General features: G+C 42.2%; 1 protein-coding gene across 1 annotated transcript in view; it reads right to left on the reverse strand.

The window, feature by feature from the left end:
• ELP3 (elongator acetyltransferase complex subunit 3) overlaps positions 1–17,992 on the reverse strand; it is a 124,639-nt gene that overhangs the window by 30,700 nt on the left and 75,947 nt on the right. The window contains exons 11-14 of the mRNA XM_052644852.1: positions 9,691–9,781; positions 6,230–6,295; positions 3,877–4,104; positions 2,871–2,952 (exon numbers count right to left, since the gene is read on the reverse strand). Of these exons, the coding sequence (XP_052500812.1) occupies positions 2,871–2,952; positions 3,877–4,104; positions 6,230–6,295; positions 9,691–9,781 (467 nt within the window). The remainder of the gene's footprint in view (positions 1–2,870; positions 2,953–3,876; positions 4,105–6,229; positions 6,296–9,690; positions 9,782–17,992) is intronic.

Below are 17,992 nucleotides of genomic sequence, written 5' to 3' on the forward strand. Positions count from 1 at the left end.
AAGTGACAGAATACAGATGCCCTTCAGTTTTAAAATTCATCAGGTTCCCACAGATACCAGAAAATCACACAGCTGCATATCAGACTTTGGGAATGCAGGCGCTGCCAGGGTCACAGAGAATACCTTTACCTTACTGATCTGAAACAGAATACTACATTTGGAAGAGAATACTAAAACCTTGCTCCTCAAAGTGTGATCTGAAGACGATCGGAATGGTCTTACTAGGAGCCGGTTAGACATGTAGGCCTTCAGGCTCCAACCCAGACCCAACGAGTCACAATCTGCACTTTAACAAGATCTCCAGATGATTCACAAACACATTAAGGCTTGGAAAGCACTGTACTACTCGAAACACTGATAGTTCGCTGGCAAAAGAGGCCAGCTGAAATTTCAGGTGATTCACAGATGTACATGTATAATGAGCTCTGAGTCAGTCTGGCCCTTTCCTGGTACCAGGGAAGGTTGACCTCTTTCAACCACAAGCTGAACAATTGAGAAGTAAACCTTTTTAAATTACAAATACTGGCAACCAATCAGGTGAGCTTCATTTAATTCCCACCTCTTTAGAGGGTTTAAGGTAACAGAAAAAACCCAAAGAACAGACATGGTTGCCAAGGCGGGAGGCAGAGGGATGGACTGGGAGTGTGGGGCTGGCAGATGTAAACTGCTGCGGTCAGGATGGTCCTACTGCGTAGCATAGGGAACTACATTCAGTACCCTGGGATAAACCATAATGGAAACGAATATAAAAAAGAATTATGTATGGATATAACTGAGTCATCTTGCTGTACAGCAGAAACTAGCACAACACTGTAAATCACCTATACTTCAATAAAAAATATTCAAGATAACACAGAAAAATATAGGGAGCTAGCAGTGTTAAAAAATGCTTTATTAATCTGTCTGGAAAATGCCAAAAACCACAGCCAGATTAAATAGTCGATTAAGAGAGCATGGGTCATTACATTTTCATAACTGTAATCATTAAAATCTGGGCCAAGGTATTGATTTATTGATTGGCAACATACTACTGATTTTTTTTTTTAAGGTTCATTTAATAATGCTGGAGGGAAAAGTAACCTGAATCTTGATCAGGGCTTTCACTCTGTTAGCTGCTTATTGAGAAGAGCAAATTTTGTAAGGGTATGACACTGAAGAGTACGAGTGAACGGGTGTAGTCATGCTATTTTTTATTCCACTTATACCAGACATCTCTTCACGCCCACCTCCCCCAATCACCTGATGTCCTAGGTGAAGCTAAGGGGAATGCTTCCAAAACGGGAAACAAATCTGTTCCCCGGAACAAAGTCACTGAAAACAATTTTTAAGGAGTAAGGAACTCTGTCTTGAAACATCTTGTACTAGCAATGAGGTTCTATTTTAATTTTCTGAACAATACTGGCAATTACCACATTAACTTATGATTTTCTTAGATTCATTCATCTGATTTCATTTTCCCAGACAGAGTAACTGGGCAACAAAGCACGAGACCATGAGGAGATGGGGTACAGGAGGGCACCATGAAGATAGGGGACATGAGGAGACCATGAGGAGATGGGGTTCAGGAGGACACCATGAACATAGGGGACATGAGGAGACAGGGGAGACCATGAGGAGATGGGGTACAGGAGGGCACCATGAAGACAGGGGACATGAGACAGGGGAGACCATGAGGAGATGGGGTTCAGGTGGACACCATGAAGACAGGCGACATGAGACAGGGGAGACCATGAGGAGATGGGGTACAGGAGGGCACCATGAAGACAGGGGACATGAGACAGGGGAGACCATGAGGAGATGGGGTTCAGGTGGACACCATGAAGACAGGCGACATGAGACAGGGGAGACCATGAGGAGATGGGGTACAGGAGGGCACCATGAAGACAGGGGACATGAGACAGGGGAGACCATGAGGAGATGGGGTTCAGGAGCATACCATGAAGACAGGGGACATGAGGAGACAGGGGAGACCATGAGGAGATGGGGTACAGGAGGGCACCATGAAGATAGGGGACATGAGGAGACAGGGGAGACCATGAGGAGATGGGGCACAGGAGGGCACCATGAAGATAGGGCACATGAGGAGACAGGGGAGACCATGAGGAGATGGGGCACAGATTACTCATCTTGCCAGCAAACAGTGTCTGCAAGCTCTATTCCGCCAGACTGCTTACAGCAATTTTCTTTGTGCCAGAGCACCACCAGTCTTTTCCTATTTGGCTCTGCCCAATTGTGAATATAATAATCATAAACAGAGGCAAGAGAGGCCTTGTTAGGAGAACCACTGACTAAAACCGCCCACCCTGGCCAGGCCTGAATAGTAACCACTTGCACGAGTGGTCCTTGCATAGGAGTAACCACTTGCATAGGAGGTCCTGATAAGGAACACGGCCATAACAAACTACCATAAACTGGAAGAACTTGGGCAAGGTCAAAAGGAGAGTGGAGACGCCAGTTTATATGTCCTGCCAAACTCCCAGAATCTTTCTCGCTGGAATCCATCTACGCTGAGCGATGTGTACACCACCAGGAAGGACCCTGAGCCAGAACGACTGGCCAGAGACAAGCCAGAAACTAATCCCATCACCAAAAGAGCCGAGATTGTGGGCCACGTGGCAGAGCAGCCCTCCTGGGTTCCATACCCTTCTGCTCTCCACCCAGGCACCCGTTCCCAATAAAGTCTCTTGCTTTGTCAGCACGTGTGTCTCCTTGGACAACTGATTTCCCAGTGTCAGACAAAAGCCCACTCTTGGGCCCTGGAAGGGGTCCCCCTCCCTGCAACAGCCTGAGACACTTTTAATTGTGGTACCAAGTTAACAATGTGAATGAATCATGAACTTTGCCCTCCCCCTAGGCCTACCCCCAGTTACCTGATATAACAGCTATTTTCCCAGATCCATGTTCTTCTCTGGCTATTCGTTCTGCTTCCTCCATCAGCAGCATGCCAAAGCCCTACCAAGAAGCAATAAGGGGCGTTAGGGAACTGTGAAGGAGAGAGGTCATTAAGAGGGGTCCATAAAACAAGAAGGCTGATACTTAGTAGCTGCTAAACTCCTTAAAAGAGTGACAAAAACCCATTTATAGGCATAAGGAAAGAAATGATTCAATTATACCAAAAGTACTCAGGGGCAGACTAGGAATAACTCTGCTACAAAAGCCATCCCAAGGTATTTTGTGGATGATGTAATCTAGTCACAGCAAGGGAGGAGTTGCCTGTCAATTTCTGTTGCTTTCTAAACAAGTTCTAGACAATCTCCAGGTGATACAAGTCTGGAGCATCTAATCTTGTATTATTAGTCACCCTTTCAGTTTCTAAAAGGCTTCTGGAAACCAGGCAATATTCTTAAATCATCTATTTGGGGGTTTAATGCTAGGTCCACCATTAGCAGTTTTAACTTGCTCTCCTGAAAGTGAAAAAATGTGGTTATTTATTTAGGTTGTTTGGGGGAGTAGAATAGCATGCCACTATCTCTTAGCTTGCATTGACAAAGTGCTTTAAAATTTCGTAAGTGCTTTCTTTCACATTATCATCTCCTTCGATTCCAAAATAGTTGAATCACACAAAATTGCCGGTATTAGATCATTTCTGACTTTCAAAAATAGCAATTTCCTATGGTTCAGTCTATTATTATATTCCAGTTGATTGAGTCTCAATTCATCTCTCCCTCCCCCTCCCTCATGCCCAAAGGGGTACAATTTAAAGAGAAAACCTCTCTGAACAACAGTAATGTTGGTTCCTCTATTTCTGCACTTTCCTTTCTCCTCTCCTCTTCCTTTCCTTCTCTGCCCTCCCTCTCCCCTCTGCAATCCCTTTTCTCTTTTCCTCCTTTGAGCAACTTCTTAACCACAGTCAAACAGAAATACAGTCCAGGATACCTGATGCTGAAATTTAGTGGGATCCCGACTGCTTACAGGGACCACACTTCCGTACACATGCAGCTCTCGGACTATGGACACACCCCCAACCAATTCAAAACGGAATGTCTCCTCTGAACACTTCCGTAATCGCAAGAGGCCAATCAAGATGTCCTGATCTGGGTCTTCGTATGACAGGAAGGTTTCCCAGCCTCCATTTGCAACATAATCTCTTCTCACCAATTCAACCTGTTTTAATAAAAAGCCACACAAAACTTTTTTTAAAAAAAAGAGTTAGAGAACAAAGTACATTTCTATAATCATATATATTTATTTAAACTAATATCTATAGTTAAGGATAGACAGTAAATAATCACAAATTACGTTTCTTTTTACTTGTCTCTCAATAGCACTGACTATAACTGAGAATTTGTGCCTTGTCTACAGATGGTGTAAGAGGAAAACTGTTACCATTTTATAAATACTTGAACCTCACTGACCTTAAGATTCTTACAGGGTTTGGCTCAGTTAATACTTCCATGGATTTAAATCTCTCAGCCTCTATGAAAAGTCTCTAAGGTAAAATTATACATTATGTCATGTACACAGTTCTTGGGAACACCCCAGGGCCCCAGAACTGTGAGGTGCTCAATGGTTTTTAGTTCTCACCTCTTCCACTAAAACCTGCTTTTTTGGGGGAAAATGTGTTGGTCTCATTCCTTGACGGGATTTTCAGAAAAAGTATCCCACAGGACCTTTAAAATATTGGGTTGACCAAAAAGTACATTAGGGTTTTTTTCATAAGATGTTATGGAGAAACCCAAAAAACTTCTTGGCCAACCCAACAGTATGCTTAATTGTGAGATTAACAGGTTAAAGAAAATACCGTCACCAGAGAGGGGTTTTAGGGGAAGCTTTTGTGTTAGCACTCTACATGGTGTTTTGATTTTTGCATCCTGCTCAAGTGGCCCTTGTACTCTGCACAAATATTAAGCAATTGACATGCAGAGAAAGCTACGTACGTGGGCATGGTCACACTCAGATGAACTCCAAAAATAGGCAGATTGGACCCACAGTGGGGTGATCAATCAGATTGACACTGACATTCCTCCTCAGCTTCTTGTTTGCTGTGTAACTGGACTGCACAAGAAATTTGGCAGAAGAACTAACTGTGCCAGGGTCTACTCTTTCCTTAAAAGGTCCAAGATGTCAAAACTGTCAATTCATTTTGAGAAGAGAAATATCAGCTGCAGATCTCATCTCTTCTAGCCTTTCTCAAATAGGCTCCCACAGGAAAGAGAACCCCCACAGAAAAATCTGGCAAATAGCTAACATGATGACATTACAGGAGAGAAATTAATTCATTAAAAATATGTTTTACAGAAACCCTGTTGATGAGGGTGATCTCTTCACCTGATTACCACAAACGGGCAATAACTGAACAGCTGCACACAGAGATAAGCACGTGACACTCAGCTTTACCTGAAGGTAGCCACTAGTCACATTTGGCTATTTATATTTGAATTCTTTGACACTGTGACATTAAATAAAATTAAAAAATAAGTTCTTCTTGCACTAGCCACCTTTCGAGTGCTTAACTGTCACATGTGACTGGTAGCTGACTCCATATTAGGTGGCACAGATGACAGGACATTTCCAACACTGCAGAAAGTTCTGCTGAATAGTACTAATCTATAATGAAGTTCCAACCTATCTTCCTAACCTGGCCCTTCTAGTGTTGAGTGACCTTCATGTCTGGCTTTGCTGACTTGACCCGATTCTCAATGACTCTTTGCTCTTAGTTTATTCATTAACTTTGAGAGCTTGGTTTTGGTTCTAACTATAGGGCTTCCCTGGTAGCTCAGCTGGTAAAGAATCTGCCTGCAATGCAGGAGAACCCAGATCGATTCCTGGGTCGGGAAGTTCTCCTGGAGAAGGGATAGGCAACCCACTCCAGTCTTCTCGGGCTTCCCTGGTGGCTCAGATGGTAAAGAATCTGCCTGCAACGCAGGAGAACCCAGATCGACTCCTGGGTCGGGAAGTTCTCCTGGAGAAGGGATAGGCAACCCACTCCAGTTTTCTTGGGCTTCCCTGGTGGCTCAGATGGTAAAGAATCCATCTACAATGCGGGAGACCTGGGTTTGATCCTTGGGTTGGGAAGAGCCCCTGGAGGAGGGCATGGCAACCCACTCCAGTATTCTTGCCTGGAGAACCCCCATGGACAGAGGAGCCTGGCGGGCTACAGTCCATGGGGTCGCAAAGAGTCGGGCATGATAGAGCAACTAAACGCAGCACAATACATAAGCAGGCATAGGCCCAGGCTTGACAGAGAGTAATGAGGAGGACCTAATCTCTACAAAATGAAGACACTCGCCTGGTATGGCCGGACTTTGTGATGAATTTCTTGGATTCCAACCTCTCTGGTTCTCACATCACGACACTGTGAAAAAAACAAAGCAAAAGAAATGAAGAAAGGGGAGGAAGGAGGGACGTAGGAATGGGGAAAAAATAAAGAGAAAGAAAAGAAAGAGGGAAGGGGAGGCAGATATAAAACCGGTCACTGATACAATTTTTACTGAAACTTCTCCATCAAATTCTGGGCTCAAAATTACATCTGGACATAATTTACATCGAGATTAAAAAACCAAATTTAAAAATGAAGCCATTTTTAATAAATGTGAAGATAGGGAAAAACAAAATGGAAATATATGAAGTTAACAGTGTATTGCTTTTAAAAGGAGTTTAGAATCCAAAGGAGATCGATACATAATATTGAAAGAACATAGCTCTTAAAATTTTAACATAGTTTTACCCAGAGGATACAACTGTATCTGAAAGTGCAATCCCAAACTATATCTATAGAGGAGTAACAACTGAATTCCTAATGTTCGAAAAACTTCACCATTTTATAGCAGTTAATGTTTCTAGCATCAGCATATTCGTATCAAATTTTAGAAATGTCAGAAAGAGGGAAACTAAGACTGCTATCTTTTGCAGAGAAGGGCTCTGTGGAATAAAGGATGGGAGGGAGGAAGGAATGCAAGGAAGGAGAGGAAAGAGCTTTTATTACTATACAGTCCGAATCACGGTGTCATGGTGGCAGACTGGCTCTCTGAATGTCCCAGGAAGCACAAAGTTGCCTGTGGATGCGTGCACGGCCTGGCTACATGATGTGACTCTCGCTTCTACTCCACGACCCAGTGTGCAGGCTGTGAAGCCTGACACTTATAATTACAAAACCCTCACAGGGACTATTATCTGTCCCGCGGTATACTTTCCCCTATAGAACAAACTGTGGAGCTTATTTCCAAGACTCTAACGCTTTCCATCGGTGAGAAAAGATCACCTTAGGAAAGCTGATGACGTCTTGCAGTATACTACTAATAGTGTATTTGGTGTATATATGGAGAGAATTTTATGAGAAAAATAAGTGTTTGTTATTCAGTTCTAGAAAAACTAAGCTATTTCCATGCCCCGGGAACCCATATCCCATGCTCCTAAAGAACACTTGCCTGCTTTTGTCCTTTCTTGGAGGGGTGGGGAATGGTTTTTACGAAAGAGATTGGGCTATCCTTATTTTCTAGTAAAGACACTGCCTAGGTAAACTAGATAACTTTTGGCTACGACTGAATTCCAGTCTTGAGACTCAATCCTAGATTACTTTATGAGAGCCTATCAAGGTTTAAGAGGGTAAGAATGCTGTTCATCCCAGCACTGTTTGTAATAGCCAGGACATGGAAGCAACCTAGATGTCCATCAGTAGACGAATGGATAAGAAAGCTGTGGTACATATACAGTATGGAATATTACTCAGCCATTAAAAAGAATACATTTGAATCAGTTCTAATGAGGTGGATGAAACTGGAGCCTATTATACAGAGTGAAGTAAGCCAGAAAGAAAAATACCAATACAGTATACTAACACATATATATGGAATTTAGAAAGATGGTAATGATGATCCTGTATGCGAGACAGCAAAAGAGACACAGATGTAAAGAACAGACTTTTGGACTCTGTGGGAGAGGGAGAGGGTGGGATGATTTGGGAGAATGGCATTGAAACATGTATACTATCGTGTAAGAAACGAATCGCTAGTCTAGGTTCGATATAGGATACAGGATGCCTGGGGCTGGTGCACTGGGATGGCCCAGAGAGATGATACGGGGAGAGTGGTGGGAGGGGGGTTCAGGATTGGGAACTCATGTACACCTGTGGTGGATTCATGTCAATGTATGGCAAAACCAATATAGTATTGTAATGTAAAAAAAAATAAAATTTAAATAAATCAAAAAAAAAAAAGATGATGGCTGGATGATGAGGTTATCAGACTAACCAGGCCAGGAGGAGGAGGAGGAGCTGAGGAACTGGGACAGCTGGGGACCAGGGAGCAGAGCAGTCGCATACTGGCTGGGGCTATTCATTACTGTACATGGGGTTCCTTGGTGGTTCCGTGGTAAAGAAACTGCCTGCCAATGCGGGGGACTTGGGTTCAATCCCTGGGTCAGGAAGATCCCCTGGAGAAGGAAATGGCAACCCACTCTAGTATTCTTGCCTGGGAAATCCCATGGACAGAGAAGCCTGGCTGGCTATGGTCCATGGGGTCACAAAGAGTTGGACATGACTGAGCAACTGCTGCTGCTGCTAAGTCGCTTTAGTCTTGTCCAACTCTGTGCGACCCCATAGATGGAAGCCCACCAGGCTCCCCTGTCCCTGGGATTCTCCAGGCAAGAACACTGGAGTGGGTTGACATTTCCTTCTCCAATGCATCAAAGTGAAAAGTGAAAGTGAAGTCGTTCAGTCGTGTCTGACTCTTAGCGACCCCATGGACTGCAGCCTACCAGGCTCCTCCATCCATGGGATTTTCCAGGCAAGAGTACTGGAGTGGGGTGCCATTGCCTTCTCCAGACCGAGTGACTAAATAACAATGACTGTACATACAGTTGCTATTTTTCTAGAACTTATTATTATTATTATTATTGTTTTGTTAGAATAAGCCAATAATGTTCACAAACTCTAGACCATTTTCTGAAAAAAAGAAAAGAAAAACTTCTTTATAACAAATCAACTGAGAGAACACAATGTTTCAGGTATGTCCACAAACATGATGCGCAGACCTTAAAACAATGCCTTTCAAACAGTGGTCCATGTCTGTACTGTGTGCGAGGACCTCCCTCAGCTCCGCACCAGACCAAGTGAAGCAGGAGCTCAAGGCAGAGGCCAGCATGCAGGCTCAGGCCTTGACACCCCCTGGCCTTTCCTCCTAGCAGCTCTGAGAAATAGCTCCTAGGGCACGGAGTTTTAAACCACATTGTGATTTCAAAATCATCTGCAGATTCCCGGGCTCTTTATACTTCCAGGGAAAGCAGAAAGGAGGTGCTTAGTAAATATTCATGAAATAAAAGAGGAAATGAAAAGACACAGGGGCAAGGTGGGGCAAGGGAGAGTGGTATATCTGGACAATAACATCGGTAATTATTTCAGCATATCATCCTTGTTTCTTCAAAGGTCATATTTGTCTATAACCACTGGTCAAGAATCACACACCCAGTATTTCCAAAGAAAAGAGGTTTTCTAAAAAAGGAGCTGAATTACATAGTTGGCAATTTCAGTAGGCAAGAGAAAACAACCATTACATTGACAAACCCACACTTTTAGGAGAAAGCAGAGGGGTGCAGGGATGGGATGCAGATGGTGGAACCACTACTTCAGCTTCAACATGCTGTACAGAAAGAAGGGCTTCAGTGCATGAAAGTTCTTTGACCAGCCTGTAAGTTTATCAGGTGATCACATGTCTGAGAGTACTCTGATCTCTGCAGTCACGGTCAGGCTCTTACCTGTATTCCAAGGTCTTTCATTCTTGCAAACGCCAGCTCTCTCAAGTTTCCGTGCTCCACTCCTGAGCTGACTAATGGCATTGGAATATCTCTGCAGGAGAAAAACATCAGATATCGCAAAATGTAAGTCACTCTCTAAAACAGGAAGGCAGGGATATTTTTTACAAAAGGAGAACCACCCTTCCCCCCTCAAAAAACCCCTACAAAACAGACCAAGGAAACAGAGGCTGAATATTCTAACTGGAAAGCAGGTTCACAGCTTTTCTACCTCCCAGTTTTTCCATCTATGAAATTATGATTTTCACCAATCATGCGAGGTTTTCTTAAGAAATACCTGATGAAATCACTTTATAAGATTACTAAATACAAAACAAATATCCAATAACCATTATAATGATTTTTGGCTGAAGAGATACCTGTACTAAAGAGGAAATACAATTCTTGTTGTTGTTTTTACAAAATCCAATTTGTTTAAAAGAGAAGAAATAAAAATTATTAATGCACGTATTTATAGCTTATAAACACGTTCCCACAGAGTTGCTGAATGACAAGTAACCAGGAAGCTTAAAAGCCTGGCCGAGATGACAACTGGTCTCAAAGAATATATTGCCCCCCACCCCCCGTTTCCTAAAAATCTAAATTAGAAGTGACTCTTCCCTGGTGGTGCTAGTGGTAAAGAACCCGCCTGCCAATGCTAGAGACTCAGGAGACTTGGGTTCAATCCTTTGGTCAGGAAGATCCCCTGGAGGAGCAAATGGCAACCCACTCCAATATTCTTGCCTGGAAAATTCTGTGGACATAGGAGCCTGAATGGCTATGGTCCATGGGGTTGCAGAGTTGGACACGACTGCATAACTGAGCACAACTTCATTAGAAGGGAACAAGAACTTGCTTAAAGATGAAGCAGATAAAATTTATTTCCTGGCATTAAGATAGTGTTAAGTGCCAGGCACCAAGGAAACTTTGATCAAAAGTTGAAATTATGAGCTTCATTTTAGTAGTCCTCAACATCCCTTCTAGAGAAAAATCAATATCTTAACACAAAATAGCTAAAAAAAAAAAAAATCTGAAGTAAGAATATGCTTAGCACATCTCCTATTTAAAGACAAGTCCCCAATTTGTTTTGTCTAATATTTGGTGGATTAGAAGACTTGAAGGATACACCAATTATCTTGTTTCCTCATTTTTGCTTTTGAATCAATTTGAGTGTTTTCCTTCTCTTTTCACTTATCCCTCCAAATGTTAAGTAAATACAATTAGATAATTCACCATTTGATTCTAATAAGATATTCCCCACTCATTCAAAAGTATCAAAAGCTAATCAATTACATTAAAAACTACACATAATAAATAGACTCTGGAAGCAACTATAAAGCAATAAGCCAAAATTCTTTAAGGGAATGACATACCAGGGAGTTCAAAGTGACATAAAAAAATATAATTTAGAGTGATTAGTTAATATCTGTGGTTTACTTATACTTTTTAGTAAAATAAACTTTCTTTCTTTGGAACTGTAACTCCTTCCAACCAGTCCATCCTAAAGGAAATCAGTCCTGAATATTCATTGGAAGGACTGATGCTGAAGCTGAAACTCCAATACTTTGGCCACCTGATGTGAAGAGCTGACTCATTTGAAAAGACCCTGATGCTGGGAAAGATTGAAGGCAGGAGTAGAAGGGGACGACAGAGGATGAGATAGTTGGATGGCATCACCGAGTCAATGGACATGAGTTTGAGTAAACTCCGAGAGTTGGTGATGGACAGGGAGGCCTGGCGTGCTGCAGTCCATGGGGTCACAAAGAGTCAGATATGACTGAGTGACTGAACTGAACACCAGATATATCTTAAATATTTATTTTTGTTTACATATTTATTTGGCTGCACTGGGTCTTAGCTGCAGCACGAGGGATCTTGAGCTCTGGCATGTGGGATCTAACTCCCTGACCAGAGACAGAACCCAGGACCCCTACATTGGAAGTGTGGAGTCCTAGCAGTCGGACCACCTGGGAAGTCCCCAGGTGCACCTTAAATTAGTAATCAGAAGAAACTGAAAGAAGGCTAGTGAAGGAAAAAGCAGGGTTTTTTTTTTCTTTTTTTGTGCTCATACCCCCAATAAGCATAATAGAATTTATGATTCTATTTGGTTACACAGATAATTAGGGTATTCTTTTAGGTGATGGAGGAAAAAACAGTTTATTTTAGGAAGGAATGTATAAAAAACTGTTTTAAGTTTTTTACTATTTCATATTACGTAAACCAAAGTTAAAATCTCCCAAATGCCTCTTTTAACCCTGAACTAGTCAATCCTAAAGTAAATTAGTCCTGAATATTCATTGCAAGGACTGAGGCTGAAGCGGAAACTCCAATACTTTGGCCACCTGATGGGAAGAACTGACTCACTAGAAAAGACCCTGATTCTAGGAAAGATTGAAGGCAAGAAGAGAAGAGCGAGGCAGAGGATGAGACGGTTGGATGGCATCACCGACTCAATGGACATAAGTTTGTGTCAACTCTGGGAGATAGTGAAGGACAGGGAAACCTGGTGTGCTGAAGTCCATGAGGTGGCAAAGAGTTGGACACAACCTAGCGACTGAACAACATTCTATTAAATTACTCACAAACATATGTAGTTTCACAACAAAGTATAACACTGTTACACGTGATATGAAATTAATCTGATAATCTCAATGGCAACCAATTAGTACCCATTACGTGAGATTCATTTGACTCTTATTATTCACTGCAGTGAAGTCTGATAATGTGCCATGAACACTGAATGAGCAAATATGGAAGCACTGCTCCTATGAAAAACAGAGGGTTAGGTTCCTGTCTGCTTTCGGTTCATTTTCTTCCGCTGATCAACCATCACTTTGTTCTGTGTTTCTGTTCAAAGACACTTATTTAACACAGAATTCATTCAGTAACACTGTATATGGCCAACAGCACTATGATTCACGCTGCAATGAAGCTTATCTAACACGCTTATTTTCTTTGTAAGAGACATCACAATCTTCTTGTGCTTAGGAACACTATGCATGAAAAAAAGAAAGAAAGAAAGTGAAGTCATTCAGTCGTGTCCAACTCGTTGTGACCCCATGGACTGTACCCTACCAGGCTCCTCCATCCATGGGATTTTCCAAGCAAGAATACTGAAGTGGATTGCCATTTCCTTCTCCAGGAGATCTTCCCGACCTAGGGACTGAACCCGGGTCTCCTGCATTGTAGGCAGACGCTTTATCGTCTGAGCCGCCAGGGAAGTCCGGGACACTTTAAACGGTAAAATCAACAAAAAGCACAAAAATGTGAAAAATGCGTTAATAAGTGGATTGTTTCAGAATACCTGTTACAGCATGAGAGCTGACGCAAGCACAGATACCATGCCAGAATCTGTTCCTCACCGACCCTCCGCCCACCAGTCTAGCATCTGCTGACGAATCCTACACCACCTGCCCTGCAACAGTCATCACTGGTGACTATTTCTGCCATCCCTTCTGTGTTAGTTGAGCTTGTATTTCAAGAAAGAATGTTCCCTTCTCTAATTTATAAACTCATAGACTCCTATTTTATTCAACCAGTTGTAGTAGTCTGATATCAACATTATTTTGTTGCTTAAATTAGATGTGGCCAGTAGGCATGCATTTAGGCTGGCTTCTGGGTCCTTCTGACATATCTGCAACATTCTTTGTGTATTTCCTTACTTTCTGCAACAAGATGTTCTAGGTTTATCTTACATGTTTGCTGCCCCAACCCTAGAACTGGCCATTTACCCAAGCAGTCCCGCTTCCTTTCAGTGGAGCATGGTATTTAAAACCAAGATCTGGGCACTCACTGTGCTCATTATTACTGAGGTATCATTGCCTTTAGAAATGACTTAACACGTGGACATCACCAGATGGTCAATACTGAAATTAGACTGACAATATTCTTTGCAGATGAAGATGGAGAAACTCTATACAGTCAACAAAAACAAGACCTGGAGCTGACTGTGGCTCAGATCATGAGCTCCTTACTGCAAACTTCAGGTTTAAATTGAAGAAAGTAGGGAAAACCACTAGGCCATTCAGGTCAGACCTAAATCAAATACCTTATGATTTTACAGTGAAGGTGACAGATATATTCAAGCAATTAGATCTGATAGGCAGAGTGCCTGAAGAACTATGGACAGAGGTTTGTAACACTGTACAGAGGCAGTGACCAAAACTACCCCAAAGAAAAAGGAATGCAAGAATGCGAAGCGGTTGTCTGAGGAGGCCTTTCAAATAGCTGAGAAGTGAAAGGCAAGCGAGAAACAGACAGATACATATCCACCTGCATGCAGAGTTCCAGAGAACAGCTAGCAGAGATAAGAAAGCCTTCTTAAGGGAACAATACAAAGAAATAGAGGAAAACAACAGAATGGGAAAGGCTAGAGAAAGACTGCAAGAAAATTGGAGCTATCAAGGCAACATCTCATGCAAAGATGGGCATAATACAGGACAGAAACAGTATGGACCTAACAGAAGCAGAAGATATTAAGAAGAGGTGAAAAGAATACACAGGAGAACTATACAAAAAAAATCTTAATGACCCAGATAGCCACAATGGTGTGATCACTCACCTAGAACCAGACATCCTGGAGTGTGAAGTCAACTGGGCCTTAGGAAGCATCACTTTGAGCAAAGATACTGAAGGTGATGGAATTCCAGCTGAGCTATTTCAAATCCTAAAAGGTGATGCTGTGAAAGTGCTGCACTCAATATGCCAGCAACTTGGGAAAACTCAGCAGTGGCCATAGGACCGGAAAAGGTCAGTTTTCCTTTCAATCCCAAAGAAGGCAATGCCAAAGAGTGTTCAGACTACTGCACAAATGCACTCATCTCACATGCTAGCAAAGTAATGCTCAAATTCTTCAAGCCAGGCTTCAACAGTACATGAACCGAGAACTTCCAGATGTACAAGCTGGGTTTAGAAAAGGCAGAGGAATCACAGATCAAATTGCCAACATCTGTTGGATCATCAAAAAAGCAAGAGTTCCAGGAAAACATCTACTTCTGCTTTACTGACTATGCCAAAGCCTTTGACTATGTGGTTCACAACAGACTGTGGAAAATTCTTAAAGCGATGGGAATACCAGACCACCTTACCTGCCTCCTGAAAATCCTGTACGTAAGTCAAGAAGCAACAGTTAAAACTGGACATGGAACAACAGACTGGTTCCAAACTGGGAAAGGAGTATGTGAAGGCTATATACTGTCATCCTGCTTATTTAACATCTAGGCAGAGTACAACATGCAAAATGCCAGGCTGGATGAATCACAAGCTGGAATCAAGATTGCCAGGAGAAATATCAATAACCTCAAATATGCATATGACAAGACCCTAATGGCAGAAGGCAAACGGGAACTAACGAGCCTCTTGATGAAGGTGAAAGAGAAGAGTGAAAAAACTGGCTTAAAGCTCAACATTGAGAAAACTAAGACCATGGCATCCAGTCCTATCACTTCATGACAAATAGAATGGGAAAAAGAAACAGTGACAGATTTTCTTTTCTTGGGCTCCAAAATCACTGCGGATGGTGACTGCAGCCATAAAATTAAAAGACACTTGCTTCTTGGAAGGAAAGGTATGACAAACCTAGACAGCATATTAGACATCACTTTGCCGACAAAGGTCTATATAGTCAAAGCTATGGTTTTTCCAGTAGTCACGTATGGATGTGAGAGTTGGACCATAAAGAAGGCTGAGAGCCAAAGAATTGATGCTTTCAAATTGTGGTGCTGGAGAAGATTCTTGAGAGTCCCTTGGACTGCAAGGAGATCAAACAGTCAATGCTAAAGGAAATCAAGTCTGAATTAAGTTGATTGGAATTCAATGGAATTGAGTTCACTGGAAGGACTGATGCTGAAGCTCCAGTGCTTTGGCCACCTGATGTGAACAGCTGGCTCATTGGAAAAGACCCTGATTCTGGGAAAGACTAAGGGCAGGAGAAGGGGGCAGCAGTGGATGAGATGGTTGGATGGCATCACCAACTCAACAGACATTAGTTTGAGCAAGCTCCGGGAGACAGTGAAGGACAGGGAAGCCCAGTGCACTGAGGTTCATGACGTCACAAGAAGTTGGACACAACTTAGCAACTAAAAACAACAATACATCTATCTATTTCTATATATCAATTTAAAAAGCTGTGAGATCGTGCTGATAATTACAATTCTGATCCAGGGCTCAGTAGTGTTTTCAGCTTTCTACTTTTCAATGCTTGTAAATCCCTTCAGGAAGAAGTCTGGCTCTCTTATTTTTAGTATGCTTACGTGTTTGCTAAATCAAACAACAATCATTTGCTCAATGTAACCAACCTCCCCACTACTCTATCGGCCACCTCTGCACTCGCTGCTCTCACTCCCCATTTCTTCCGGTGTCAGGCATGCTGCTGTCAACAGCTCTGGGGTATTGCCTCCGCTGGCGATGATGGGAAGGGGAGGTGAAGGCAAAGGAAGAGGGGTCTACAAAATATTTCTAATAATGTATCAGTACTTTTAAAAGACATACTAAAATGTTCAATACAAGTAAATTCTCTGAGGAGTAGGTTTTATCATATAGTGCTATTAAACAGAAGTATATGATAGAAGGAAATACAGAATTACCAGCAGGGCTAGCTAATCATTTATGGGGCCTGAGAAGGCAATGGCAACCCACTCCAGTACTCTTGCCTGGAAAATCCCATGGATGGAGGAGCCTGGTAGGCTGCAGTCCATGGGGTCGTGAAGAGTCGGACACGACTGAGCGACTTCACTTTCACTTTTCACTTTCATGCACTGGAGAAGGAAATGGCAACCTACTCCAGTGTTCTTGCCTGGAGAATCCCAGGGACGGCAGAGCCTGATGGGCTGCCGTCTATGGGGTCGCACAGAGTCAGACATGACTGAAGGGACTTAGCAGCAGCAGTAGTGCAAAATGAGAACAGAGGGTCTCTTCTTAAAATATCATTAATGATTTCAAGATAATGAGAACAGAGCATTAAGCCAAGTTAAAGACCCTTGAGACTGCAAGGCTGCACATCCCTTGAGGCTGGGGCTAGCTACCCCAAAGCACAAGTCAGTGCTAACCTGATAACACAGGGCTTCACAAGGATTCTGACAGCTCATAAATGTCCTTACATTCATGTCCGTCACTACAACATGCAACATGGCTTTAAGGGTCTTTGGCAGTGAAATGCCTGGAGTGTCCCAGAAGGGAGTTTTTCCTCATTACAGAATAGAAATGTGGCCATCTCCACTTTCAGAGATAAAAATTTATTTTCACTGAAAATGAAGAGAGAGAGTTCTATATACACTGAGCATCTTCTATGTGCAACAGAGTATATAAAGCAACCTGGGATACATAAACTGACACTATCCCAGACTCTCAGGAGTTCAAGGTCCAGGTAAGATTATAGACGCTCTGACTTTGCCACATTCATCTAGGTGCGAGTTTCATTTATTTTTAGGGTTTTCAATTTCAGTCTAGTTTCACTTTCTTGGCTTGAAGAGATACTCCATTCAGGAATATTCACTTTTCTATTTCAATAGGTAACCTGTCAAGCTTAGAGGTACTAATATTTGCAATTTGCTCATCAAAAGTCTTTCAAAGTGATGTCTAGAGCTTTTTTTGGTCTGAAGTTCCTCACACCTCAGAAACATCTTTTGGTTGCAAATTGGTATTCTATTCTAATGCTTCACATTGATTTAAAAGTCACATCAAGGCAGACAGCTGTCAAATAGCCTGTGGGCAGCTGCAGTTTAATGTGGCTCCATCATGTGTCTGGAGAGAATTTTACATTTAATCATTGCCTCCACTCTTCCGAATGATTCATTGGGGTGCTACTTCATAAAAATACCCAGTTAGATGTTACTGACTCAACTGTCATAAAATTTAAAGTGTAAAATAGTGAAGAAAGAAAAAGGAGGGGTAGGTGGTGTGAGGAAATTGTAATTTTTTAAAAAAACACAAGTGTAAAACATTGTTTTTACTTGAAATATCTTCCTTCCCACTTTCCTTCCTTTGTTCATTTCTTCTGATACCTGTCCAGAAAATAATTCCTAGAAACTTCTCCATGTATGAGTTTAGTTTCACGAGTCAACACTAAGCAAATTGTCTGTAATTAGCAGAAGCTGACACTAGGTGAACCTACATAGGAATAAGCCAGATTTTCTAAGGCACAGAACACAAAGACACACAATTTTTCTTTGCTATGATTTAAAACAAAAATAAACTATAATTAATAAAATCCCCTGGATTAAACACCCTGGGAGGAGGCTTTTTCCTTTGCCAATGGTTTCTTTACAGC

The sequence above is a fragment of the Budorcas taxicolor genome, chromosome 8, assembly GCF_023091745.1.
Source record: "Budorcas taxicolor isolate Tak-1 chromosome 8, Takin1.1, whole genome shotgun sequence".
Classification (NCBI taxonomy): Eukaryota; Metazoa; Chordata; class Mammalia; order Artiodactyla; family Bovidae; genus Budorcas; species Budorcas taxicolor.